Consider the following 12,604-nt stretch of genomic DNA (forward strand, 5'->3'; position numbering starts at 1 on the left):
GAGTTCGATCTTGCAGTCAGGCAACTAAAGCCAGTGAAAGCCACTGGAGTTGATGATACACCAGCAAAACTCATCAAGGCTACTGGAGAGGATTTCTTCCATCTCATAAAAGTTATCCATGACACCGTGGAGCTTCCAACACACTTTAAAAATGTATCACAGTGCCAATACCAAAGAAAGCACTTGAAAACATATCTGAACAATACAGGACCCTCAGTTTGATAACAAACTCCTCGAAGACGTTGACCTATATCACCCTAAGGCGGATAGAAAGCAGGATAGATGCTATGACCTATTTTCCTTTAGAAGTGTAGCCACACGAGAAGCAATACTCGGATTACTAGACTGAAGAGCCGAAGAAACTGATACACCGGCCTAATATCGTGTAGGGACCCCGCGAGCACGCAGGAGTGACGCAACACGACGCGGCATGGACAAAACTAATGTCTAAAGTAGTGCTGGAGGGAATAAGAGTACGAGTGGGTGAAGATCTCTTCTGAAAAGCACATTCCAAGGCATTCCAGATATGCTCAATAATGTTCATGTCTGGAGAGTTTGGTGAGCACTGGAACTGTCTAAATTCAGAAGAGGGTTACTGGAGTCAGTCTGTAGCAATTCTGGACGTGTGGGGTGTTGCATTGTCCTGCTGAAATTACCCGAGTCCGTCGGAATACACAATGGACATGGATGGATGCAGGTGATCAGACAAGATGCTTACGTACGTGTCACCTGCCAGAGCCGCATCTACAGGTATCAGGGGTTCCGTATCACCCCAACTGCACACGCCCCACACCACTACAGAGCCTCCTCCAACTTGAACAACCCCTGCTGGCATGCAGGGTCTATGGATTCATGAAATTGTCTGCATATCAGTACACCTCCATAGGCTCGATACAATTTGAAACGAGACTCGTCCGACCAGGCAACATGTATCCAGTCATCAACAGTCCCATGTCACTGTTGTCGGGCCCAGGCGAGTCGGAAAGCTTTGTGCCGTGCAGCTACCAAGAGTAAACGAGTGGGATTTCGGCTCCGAAAGGCCATATCGATGAAGTTTCGTTGAATGGTTCGCAAGCTGAACTTGTTGGTGCCCCAGCATTGAAATCTGCAGCAATTTGCGGAAGGGTTGCGCTACTGCCGCACTGAACGATTCTCTTCAGTCGGCGTTGGTCCCTTTCTTGCAGGACCTTTCTCCGGCCGCAGCGATCTCTAAGATTTGATGTTTTACCTGATTCCTGATATTCACGGCACAGTCGTGGAATGGTCGTACGGGAAAATCCCCACTTCATCGCTGCCTCGGAGATGCCGAGTCCCATCGCTAGTGCGCCGACTGTAACACCACGTTCAAACTCACTTAAATCTTGACAACCTGCCATTGTAGCAACAGTAACCGATCTAACAACTGTGCCAGACACTTGTTGTCTTATATAGGCGTTGCCGAGCGCAGCGTCATATTCTGCCTATTTAAATTTCCGTGCATTTGAATACGCATGCCTATACCAGTTTCTTTGGCGCTTAAGTGCATTAATTCTACAGAAAAGACTGAGAAGGGTCAAGATACACATATTGCCTTCATCGACTTTGCATTTGACAAGGTACAATGGCGACAGCCTTTTAAGATGCTGAGAGAGATCGACATAAACTATAACGTCATAAGAGTAAAGCAGAGACTGTATAGTGAAGAGGTTACTGTAAAAAGGTGTGGAGGTCATCATGTAGAAACTACCACTAAGCTAGGTGTACGACAAGGCTGCTCCTCTCTGCTCTCTTGTTCAGTGGATACGTTCAGGGGGCAATAGAAGGAGCTCGGGATGAACAAGGAGCTACAGGAGGAATTAAAATTCATGATAAGAAAACGAACTTAATGAGATTTGCTGATGATATCAGAGTGAGTTGCCTTTGCAGAATAATTAGAAGGGATGCTGACCCAGATTGAAACCACCCTCAACTCTTCCTATAATATGAAAATTAATAAAAGTAAATCAAAAATCTTAGTAGTGAGCAGACAAACCACCGCTACACAATGCTCACTTAACGATGAGTGACTGGAGACGGTCGAATCTTTGTTGAATCTCGTAAAATTACATCAGACGGAAGGTCAGGGAAGGATATTGTATGCCTAATCTATCAGGCAAAGTTATTTTTAACAAGACAAGAAACTTTTTCCCATACAACAGTATAGACAAACATATCAGGAGAAACCTCATTAAGTTGTCTGTTTGGAGACTGCTGCTGTATGGAAGTGAAACATAGATGAGAAGCAGAAAAAATATAAAATAACAGCCTTCGAGATGTGGTGCTACCGCAGAATGCTCAAGATTTCCTGGGCAGACAAAACATCAAACGATGAGGTGCCCCACAGGGTGGAGGAAGAGAACCTCGTCACATGAAGGAAATCGGAAACAGAAAGGACACTTGGCTTCGGCATCTGTTGAGATACGATGGTGTCGTTAAAAGTATCATTGAAGGGACAGTAGAAGTAAAAATACAAGAGGCAGGCCGAGGCTAGAATACCATGGATGATAGCAGCTGCAGCACGTATATCGCAAGGCCGAAGACAAAAATGTGTGGCTAACTGCTGCTAACCAACCTGATAACTGAAGACGTAGGAAGAAGAGGCTTTAGAATCATAGATTCTGGAATGCTGTGGAGAATATGTTTGATGTTTAGGATACTGTTACATCTGCAATGCTGCGTCTGACTAGGCAACAATGACGAGTTAGATAGAGGTAAGAGAGCAATAATTGCATATGTAATACAACAATAAAACCTATTTATTACACCATATTCCGATGTTTCGTTAGGGAATGGTGCTAGTCTATTTTGTGTAACCTTTGATATTTCTACTTTTTGCTGCTCACCGGACAAAAGATGATTCCTCGCTGGAGGCATGACGCTAATGTCGTGTAACAACGCCTCTAGCCTGGATAATGGGCTCCATTCGGTAAGGAAGAGAGCCCACAGTTTTGTTCAGGTATGTCATATCCAGTTTAGATCCTACAGATTACCAAACTGCGGGGATACTGAGTTCTAAGTTCCGACCGCTGTTGGTAAATCAATAAACAGGTCAGCGTCATGCACAATGAGGACATGAGCACGTCCAAACACTACAGGTCCTTTCTGTCATTGTCTCACATCTCCACGTTAACCCATCTCGGCGCTCATTCCATACAACGGACTGACACGAACACACCAGTTCACTGCTATGATGGGTCACATGGTTACTTGATACAGCGCTCCCAAGCGAGCACTGTTGTCTTTTAAGGGGGTTACTAATGCCTGGTCCGGTGAGCTGCGGCCGCTCGCTATATTATCGGACACGAATGGTAACGCTTTTAGTGTAGCATTAGCTATATACACCTAGCATCCTGGGTCGATGAATGTTGGAAATCCGAGCGGATCCGAAGAAGGTTCGTCCCGTTGTAATTGTTCATTCTGACTCTTGAAGTTCGTGTTGTCTTGTCACAAGCAGCGTAGCCTGACTTTACTGCACGTAAACTAATATCTGAAATAAGTCTGCACTTTTGCCAATGATGGAGTGATACATACCGTATTTTACGACTGTAAAAGGCTGCGAACTGTAAGACGAACCATAAGCAGTTTTTTCAAAAAGTAACATTTTTGCTATTATACTGCAAAGCCAGACTAAAGAAAACCAAACTGACTTTTAAAATCTCTAAAAATCATCTTCTGAACTTTCTCCTTCTTCTTCTTTCTCTTCGTCGATATCGTTGTCTTCTTCATACATCAGATGGACTTCACTGCCATTGAGGTCGTTACTTATGCCGCACTTCTTGAAAGATTTAACAATAACGTCTTATTTCGCTCTAGACCGCAACTGTTTTATCCACTAACACACTTATTTGCAGTAGGTCGTTTTAAAGCTCCCTTCGGCGTGAATTTATGCTGGGTTTCATCCATCAGCCATTTGTTCCATTCCTCTTTCATATACACCTTAAATGGTTTATTTATCGCGACATCAAGCGGTTGCAATTGTGAAGTAAGTCCTCCCGGAATAACGGCAAGCTCTCTATTTCGCTGTCTCAGTTTCTCTTTCACAACGTTTTTCACATGACTACGAAACTGATGCAGCACAAGAAGATATCTCTTCTTCAAAGAAGCTCCTTGCCTTCTCTCCCACACTCTGTTAATCCGTAACTTTATACCGGCCACGTCCATCCAACCTTTGTCATATACGTGAATATCAACACCTAGCGATACTTCAGACGGATTTGGCGTTGTTTTGCCCTTGAAAATGGTTAATGGATTAAGTTTAGTACCGTCAGCACAACATGAAGGGACAACAGTGTAGTGCATTTTTTCATGACCAGTTGTTTTTATAGTTACAGTTTTAGCACTTACATGGCAACAGTTTTGTTACTCGGCACAACAAATGTCAGAGGAGTTTCTTCCAGATTCGCTATTTAGCTTAGTTCCACAATCGTTTTCTTTCGTTGTTGAATAATAAAGCGATTGAAATTTGACATTTTCTCTTCATTCTCTTGTGGTATTTTATGAGATATTATGGTTTTTGTTCGTATGCTAAATTCATGACGCTTCATAAACCTGTAGCACCAATGAACTCTTAAAGTCTGTTAAGTTCCACTGTAGGACTAGTTTACGATCGTATATTTGAATCATTTTTTATTCATTCCAGTGCCATTTTGACAGTGTCCTTGAATCCATTTCAATAAGTCATCTTTTAGTTTTGGTCATTTTTCATTCAGTGTTCTATTTGCACATTTAGTCTTCCTCATTTCTTTCAGTTCTTCTTTACTAGTCCGACAATCGCGAATGGTTTTTTCTGATGGGCCGAATTCCGCTCAGCTACTCTGTTTCCATGTTCTTCTGCATATGCTATTACTTTCCATCTATAGCCCGCATCATATGAATACGTTTTCCTTTTTTCCATTACGAAACTAGCCTACTAACTAAAATATTGTACTGTTACCAACAACTCAAATCACTTTCAATTCAAGTTCGCTGGCTCCGTAGACTGAAATGTTCCATCATAGGGTAGACAGTGTTCTGGGTTTGTGATGGTGGGGCAGGGGGAAGGCAGTGTTAGCAAGAGTGTGAAACACTCATGTTCGTCACATCAGTGCACTGCTTCCGTCACTTGATTCCAATGTTGCCAGATAAAGATAGGCTTCCCCTGGCTTCGAATATATCAACAGTTTGAAGGCAATTTTTCGAAGAAAAAAGTGCGTCTTATAGTTCGTAAAATACGGTACATTTGGTGATGTAACAGACATGTATGTCGGAAAAAGTGCGTTACAGAATAGCTCGATAGCAAGGACTGTGAAGTACGTCAGTAAACTGTTACGTCGCAGTACTTGGGTGTTTTGAAAGTAAATCGCTGCTGAGCTGTAAGATGAAGTGGACATGGAAGGGTAACTAGGATGGCTGTTAGCTGCGACAGTTGAGGTCGACTACCTGGCCATACCATTCTTCCTTTCAGCCATTCAGACAAAGTGTTGTAATGTTAACCTGTCTCTTAACACAGTAATATGCAGGCACATATCCATATGTTTCCAGCGTGGCGACTTACCAATGGGGAGTGCTTGTGGTGTACAGATTTCTGCAAGCCTGATTTTAACTTACTATTTTCTATGTAGTAATAGAATTATGGGGATCAGTTTATAGACTGACGTACACTATGCTTTAGCTGACAGTGAGAGTAATGTGTAAACATACTTGCGTCTATAGTTTTGTGCATCATCTGACCTCTTTCCGACGTTATTGTCCTGATGGTTAGTTCATTCAGTTGTTTATCAGCGATTGACCATCTAACATTTGTTACTTGTTATTTTAAACATTTTTAATTAGTGTGTGTTTTACTAGCATATTTTTAAAATTGAATTTCTGTTACTCATTATAAATATCTAGTGTTGAGCTGAATGTTGTTTGTGGTTTGGAGTGACCAATGAGATCCTAAAATTTGATCTTATCGGTGATGCAGTTGACAGTGTCACAGCAACATTTGTTTCACATTATTCAGGAAAAAATGGAGCAACTGAAAAATGCAGAGTTCATTCTAAATGTAATTTTAATCAAACAATGTACAGTAATTAATTCATTACACAAAACATTCAAAATGTACACACAAGCCCAGAACACACTGCACGGCGTTTGTGCTGTGAAATAACTGAAGCAACTCTGTGACAACTATTCCGCACAGCAAAAGTAAACTCAAAAATAAATTACAAGTTTCACTCACATACTTTAATTCCTGAGCTCTTTAAGTCTACAGTTTACCACTATTGTTCGTTCTAACCCTCTCGCAAGTGTCCAGTGTAATTAGGTTTACGGATATGAAAACAGGTCCAGTTATGACTGCCATATTGCATAGAAAACTTAGTTCGATATACTGTTATTTGAAAGGCAAAGGAACCGCTGCTGAGGCTCTTCGCCCCTACAATATTTCTGCGTTTCTTGTGGAACGTCTAATGGATACTGCATGCATTGCAAGATAAACAGAGCTCTGCAGTCTCTGTCCCGAAACAGTCTCATGGAATCTTCTGGAATTATGCTGCTGTTTGTCTCGCTTGAATAGAGCTAATGAAATGATTATAAATAACCCGACTCCAGACAATCATAGGCAGCTAATCACTTATTCCCATTAGCTTTGAATAAACTAAGTATACTCAGTGGAAACTGAAGACGAACAGTTGTCTTATAAATGGTAAGTTGAGTCGAATGATGTAAAAAACTACTGAATAAATAGTACACCTTCCGAATATTTACTTCATCGATGGTAGCTTGTAATATACACAGTAGTTTAGGTATCAACATCATTAAATATGAGTAAAATTTTGATTATATGTAATACATTGTCCGGTAATAAAACATTCAGAGGAATAGTCAAGTAATCTGAAACAAACATGTGCGGCATGCAGTAATCTGCATTTCTTTGGTATAGCTTTCCTTACAGTCTTCAATATTCATTAGTACACTCTGGAGGTCCCTTAGGAACCAATCACATTTTAGACAGTCGTTATCGTATCTCTCGACCCGTTTCAAATGTTCTTCCAAACTTGGTCGCAGAGAACGCCTAACACATATTCATTGCCTCTTAAAATATAAGTTCCTTTCTTAACCTGGTATTGCACAAAAACCATCTTAGCGATATATGACGAGTATCGTTTAAAACCGAGACACGTCTTTACACACATAAGGATTACACAGTAAGCAGGCTGTTAGCTAAAATTACCACTCGCACTGCACAATTCCCGCATGCTAATTTACTCGTGGCAACATTTAAAGATCGTTAGCACACCTGCAAGAAATCTGACTAGGGAGAGTCACCTAACGACATCCGAATTTTGTTGAACATATTACGTAGGAAAAAGGTTGTCTGACTATAATAGAAAGTATCGACAAATATTGCTGCAGTCTACTCGGTATATTTCGTGTGAATATACGTTAATTAGTTCTGTTAATATCCGTCCAGTATTTCTGGACAATTAAGAGGGGAGAAATTGTATGTCCTGAAAAGGACAAAAATATGATGTATCGTGTCAACAATATAGAAAGGATGAACCTTTCTGCAGTAACACAGGGTGCCAGCAGACGAAGTTCATATCTCTTCGTAGTATAGAAGAAGACACAGGCATTGACTCGATGTAAGACAGGTGTTCACCTCGAAGGCGAGAAACTCCTTTAGATTGAGATTTGGAGAATTGGCCGTTGTAATTCGTTCGGAAGCCAATAGGGTAAGGTACATATCTTAGAGTTTGTATAGAACGACTCGATTTTAGCACTAATGCAGATTTCGAAGAAGTTTTTATATCAGTTCCTGTGACGTTGCTCTCTCCGGAAGCTTGTAAGAAGCAATCATTAGCCAACATACGCATACGTTCGAACAAATAAAATAACTGTAAGGTACGTCTGTCCCACACCAATGGACGTCTAAGCAAATAACAGAGACCATTTCTCGATAGCCAGTTTTAAGGCATTTCACTATTTATGAGATACCTAGTGCCCTCTATCAAATTACCTATCTGTTAATTCTCTACGACACAGCTAAGAACTCGAAAGATATATAACAATTTAACGCGTCCAGAAAAATACGAAACTACGAAACTGAATGGTCTGCTAGTACGTAACTCTCTCTGTCCACGAAAAAGGACAATTGCACGTCACAAATAGGCTCGAACTTTTCATAATTCTTAAATGACGCAGGCATTGCGGGCAAAAAAAGGTCCACCGATAAACGAATAACTCGAGTTAATTTTACGAGACGGAATTCTGTCAGTGCAGAGTGTAATAGCCAGTTCTCCAAATTTCAGAGAGATGTAAATGAGATTATCACCGTGCGAATAATACTTTGCTTTTATAAGTACGATTCTATTTAACAGTCTCCCGAACGCACGAAATTCTCGTAAATTTCGGATAAGTACAAATTCGACACAGTTTCTTCCGTGTATGTGAAGGTCAGGCATTATGTCAGCTGCGAGAAAGAGAAAGACGTCTCTCGAGTCCACTTCGGAATGCCTGCAGACATCCTCACAACTGAGACAGACGATCGGCCGCGAGTGCCGGAGCGCCGGCACGTGACTAGCAACGGTCCGCGTCTCAGGGCTGCAGCGGCGCGGGGCCCAGCAGCGAGAGGGCGGGTCACAAAACCTTGGACAGGTAGGCGGCAGGCGGCAGGAAGGGCGCGAGGAAGGCGTGCTGGTGGTGGTGGTGGTGGTGGTGGTGGTGCGCCGTCACCGGGAACGCGACGGCCGCCGCCGGCGCGCTCTCGTGCAGCTTGCGCATGTGCTTCTTCAGGTCGAAGTTGCGGCAGAAGCCCTTCCCGCAGATCTTGCACGTGAAAGGCTTCTTGTCGTTGTGCGTGTGCATGTGGAACGTGAGGTTGTAGATCTGGTGGAAGGCCTTGTTGCAGATGTTGCACTTGTACGCCTTCTCGCCGCTGTGCGTCAGCTTGTGGTTCTTGTAGTTGCCCTTCTGGTGGAAGCCCTTTCCGCAGAACTCGCACACGAACGGCTTGTAGCCGGCGTGGATGCGCGTGTGCGTGTTGAGCGTGGAGCTGCGGTTGAACGCCTTGCCGCACGTGTGGCACTTGTGCGGCTTCTCGGCCGTGTGGATGATCTTGTGCCTGCACAGCGTGCTCGCCTGCCGGAAGCCCTTGCCGCACGTCTTGCAGACGAATGGCCGCGCGCCCGTGTGCACGGGCATGTGCCTCGTCAGGTTGTAGTGCGCGTTGAACACCTTGCCGCACTCGGGGCACGTAAAGCTCTTCTGCTTGGCGGGGTTGGCCTGCGACTGCTGCTGCTGCTGCTGGGGGCGGCGCCCGGGCCCCGAGCCGGCCCGGCCTGCGCCGAAGGAGGCGGTCGCGGAGGCGGCGGTCGCGGAGGCGGAGGAGGAGGCGGCGGCGGCGGCGGCGGCGGTGGCGTCGAGGGCGGCGGCGTCGCGTTCCGGGGGCGGCGGGCTGGGCGTCGTGGCGACGGCCAGCAGCGGCGGCGCCCCCGACGGCACGGCGGCCGCCCCCGCGCCGGGGAAGGCGGCAGCGGCGGCGGCGGCGGCGGCGGCGGCTGCGGCGGCGGCGGCGGCGGCCGGGTAGTACAGCAGCGGCGCCAGCGCCGGCGGCGGCGGCGGCGGGGGCGGCGGGGGAGGCGGCTGCGGCGGGGGCGGCAGCGCGGGCCGCGGCACGTACTTGCGGAAGGCCGAGTCGCCGCCGCTGGCGCTGCGCCGCGGGTCCGGCTCCATGATCTTGGCGATGCTGAACGCCAGCGGGCGCGCCGGCTCCTCGCTCCGCATCGCCATGCACTGTAACAACGACGCCTCGTTACTCCGTGCCGCACCTCTTTCTCCTCTTCACTTAGCAACTACCGTACGTGTGCACCGTTAACTATCAAAATAAAACTTCGTCTTTGTATTACAACTGGGACATACGTGTCCCACGATAGGTTACGAGGGGTTTATTTTATTTTATGTAAATTAAAGGTGAAAGGGAGAGAAAGGAAAGGAAAGGGTAGAGACTGACGATACTGGCTGCCAAGCGAGTGTGTCGGGTCGGGACTCGAACCCGGAATCACTACGCACTCGCGTTAAGCACTGAGCCGCCGTGGAGCGTACCGAAATGGTCTGCGCATTTGCGACCTTTTTCTTGGCACTAGTAAATCAACCGTCACCAGTTGTTGTAAAAAAATAACCACTAAATAATGTAAACAACGACAGATGTAATAATACGTGATCAACCGTCTGAAGATAAGAATTTTGTTTTTGGGGGGAGGCATGGGGGCAGGAAAGGACGGACACAGTAAGCTTCAAGCTGGGTGGAGATAAGGTGCACAGGGGTCGAATCCCGACACCTAGCCACGATGCCTCTCCCCTTCCTGTTACTGTGCTCATCCTACCGTAGTACTGGCCTACTTTTTTTTCACTTTTTATGCTTACTTATTTTTTATTTTTATGTGCTTTTTGTTTCTTTGTTTTCTTTTGGCCCGAAAGAACAGACACCATGTATTCACATATTTCGTTTTAACCTCCGATCGGGCGTGAAGCTAAAACCACAGCGACAATCCTGTGAAGTTTTGTGCAGATGTGTTGCGCAGTGTCTCTAGTACGTCCGCCTATCGCGTCAAGTCACACTTTTCAGTTCTGAGCGCACAGTCAGCACGTAAAGATGACAAAAAGATGGTGTTCGGAGCCACGTGTAAAGTCTTGCGGAGGAGCTGCGCTCGGTTTGGTGGAGCCCACGTAACGTAATTGTCATGCGATTCCCTGTTCGCAACAGTTTTCGACGGCATACTGCAGAAGACGCTCCTGCGGCATTTTGTGTTTCATCAGCCACCATATAGTCCGGACTTGTCTCCTTTTGACTTTCATCTCTGCTCAAATGAACCGCTGGCTGACAGGGACAACGAGCTGCAGTCCAGGGTAGAAAATTGTCGGAAAGCACAGGAGCCTGCGTTCTATGACGAGAGTAGATGAAAGCTGGTACAGTGCTACGACGGATGTCTGAAGTCGGAGCGGCGACTATACAGGGCGGTCCATTGATAGTGACGAGGCCAAATATCTCACGAAACAAGCACTAAACGAAAAACTAGAAATAACGAAACTCGTCGAGCTTGAAGGGGGAAACCAGATGGCGCTATGGTTGGCCCGCTAGATGGCGCTGCCATATTTCAAACGTATATCAACTGCGTTTTTTTAAATAGGAACCCACCATTTTTTATTACATTATTTGCTTCGTGATACATTACCCGTGTTAAAGTCGACCGTTTACCAATTGCGGAAAAGGTCGATATCGTGTTGATGTATGGCTATTGTGATCAAAATGCCCAACGGGCGTGTGCTATGTATGCTGCTCGGTATTCTGGACCACATCATACAAGTGACTGGACCGTTCGCCGGATAGTTACGTTATTTAAGGAAACAGGAAGTGTTCAGCCACATGTGAAACGTCAACCACGACCTGCAACAAATGATGATGCCCAAGTAGGTGTTTTAGCTGCTGTCACGGCTAATCCGCACATCAGTAGCAGACAAACTGCGCGAGAATCGGGAAGCTCAAAAGCGTCGGTGTTGAGAATGCTACATCAACATCGATTGCACCCGTACCGTATTTCTATGCACCGGGAATTGCATGGCGACGACTTTGAACGTCGTGTACAGTTCTGCCACTGGGCACAAGAGAAATTATGGGACGATGACAGATTTTTTGCACGCGTTCTGTTTAGCGACGAAGCGTCATTCACCAACAGCGGTAACGTAAACCGGCATAATATGCACTATTGGGCAACGGAAAATCCACGATGGCTGCGACAAGTGGAACATCAGCGACCTTGGCGGGTTAATTTATGGTGCGGCATTATGGGATGAAGGATAATTGGCGCCCATTTTATCGATGGCAATCTAAATGGTGCAATGTATACTGATTTACTACGTATGTTCTACCGATGTTACTACAAGATGTTTCATTGCATGACAGAATGGCGATGTACTTCCAGCATGATGGATGTCCGGCAAATAGCTCGCGTGCGGTTGAAGCGGTATTGAATAGCATATTTCATGACAGGTGGATTGGTCGTCGAAGCACCATACCATGGCCCGCACGTTCACCGGAGCTGACGTCCCCGGCTTTCTTTCTGTGGGGAAAGTTGAAGGATATTTGCTATCGTGATCCACCGACAACGCCTGACAACATGCGTCAGCGCATTGTCAATGCATGTGCGAACATTACGGAAGGCGAACTACTCGCTGTTGAGAGGAATTTCGTTACACGTATTGCCAAATGCATTGAGGTTGACGCGGCCGCGCGGGATTAGCCGAGAGGTACATGTATCACATTGAAACAACCGAAATAAAATGTTCAAACGTACCTACGTTCTGTATTTTAATTTAAAAAATCTACCTGTTACCAACTGTTCGTCTAAAATTGTGAGCCATATATTTGTGACTATTACAGCGCCATCTATCACAAAGCGAAAAAAGTGGTCCAACTAAAACATTCATATTTCTTTACGTACTACACGAATATGTAATAAAAAATGGGGGTTCCTATTTAATAAAACGCAGTTGACATCCGTTTGACCTATGGCAGCGCCATCTAGCGGTCCAACCATATCGCCTTCAAGCTAGACAAGTTCCTTTC

General features: G+C 45.3%; 1 protein-coding gene across 1 annotated transcript in view; it reads right to left on the bottom strand.

The window, feature by feature from the left end:
- Positions 1–8,415: 8,415 nt before the first annotated feature.
- Positions 8,416–12,604, bottom strand: part of LOC126249079 (fez family zinc finger protein 1-like) — a 75,734-nt gene continuing 71,545 nt past the window's right edge. The window contains exons 2-3 of the mRNA XM_049950730.1: positions 9,646–9,774; positions 8,416–9,276 (exon numbers count right to left, since the gene is read on the bottom strand). Of these exons, the coding sequence (XP_049806687.1) occupies positions 8,620–9,276; positions 9,646–9,774 (786 nt within the window). The 3' untranslated portion in view covers positions 8,416–8,619. The remainder of the gene's footprint in view (positions 9,277–9,645; positions 9,775–12,604) is intronic.

Source organism: Schistocerca nitens, chromosome 3 (genome assembly GCF_023898315.1).
Source record: "Schistocerca nitens isolate TAMUIC-IGC-003100 chromosome 3, iqSchNite1.1, whole genome shotgun sequence".
NCBI classification, from domain to species: Eukaryota; Metazoa; Arthropoda; class Insecta; order Orthoptera; family Acrididae; genus Schistocerca; species Schistocerca nitens.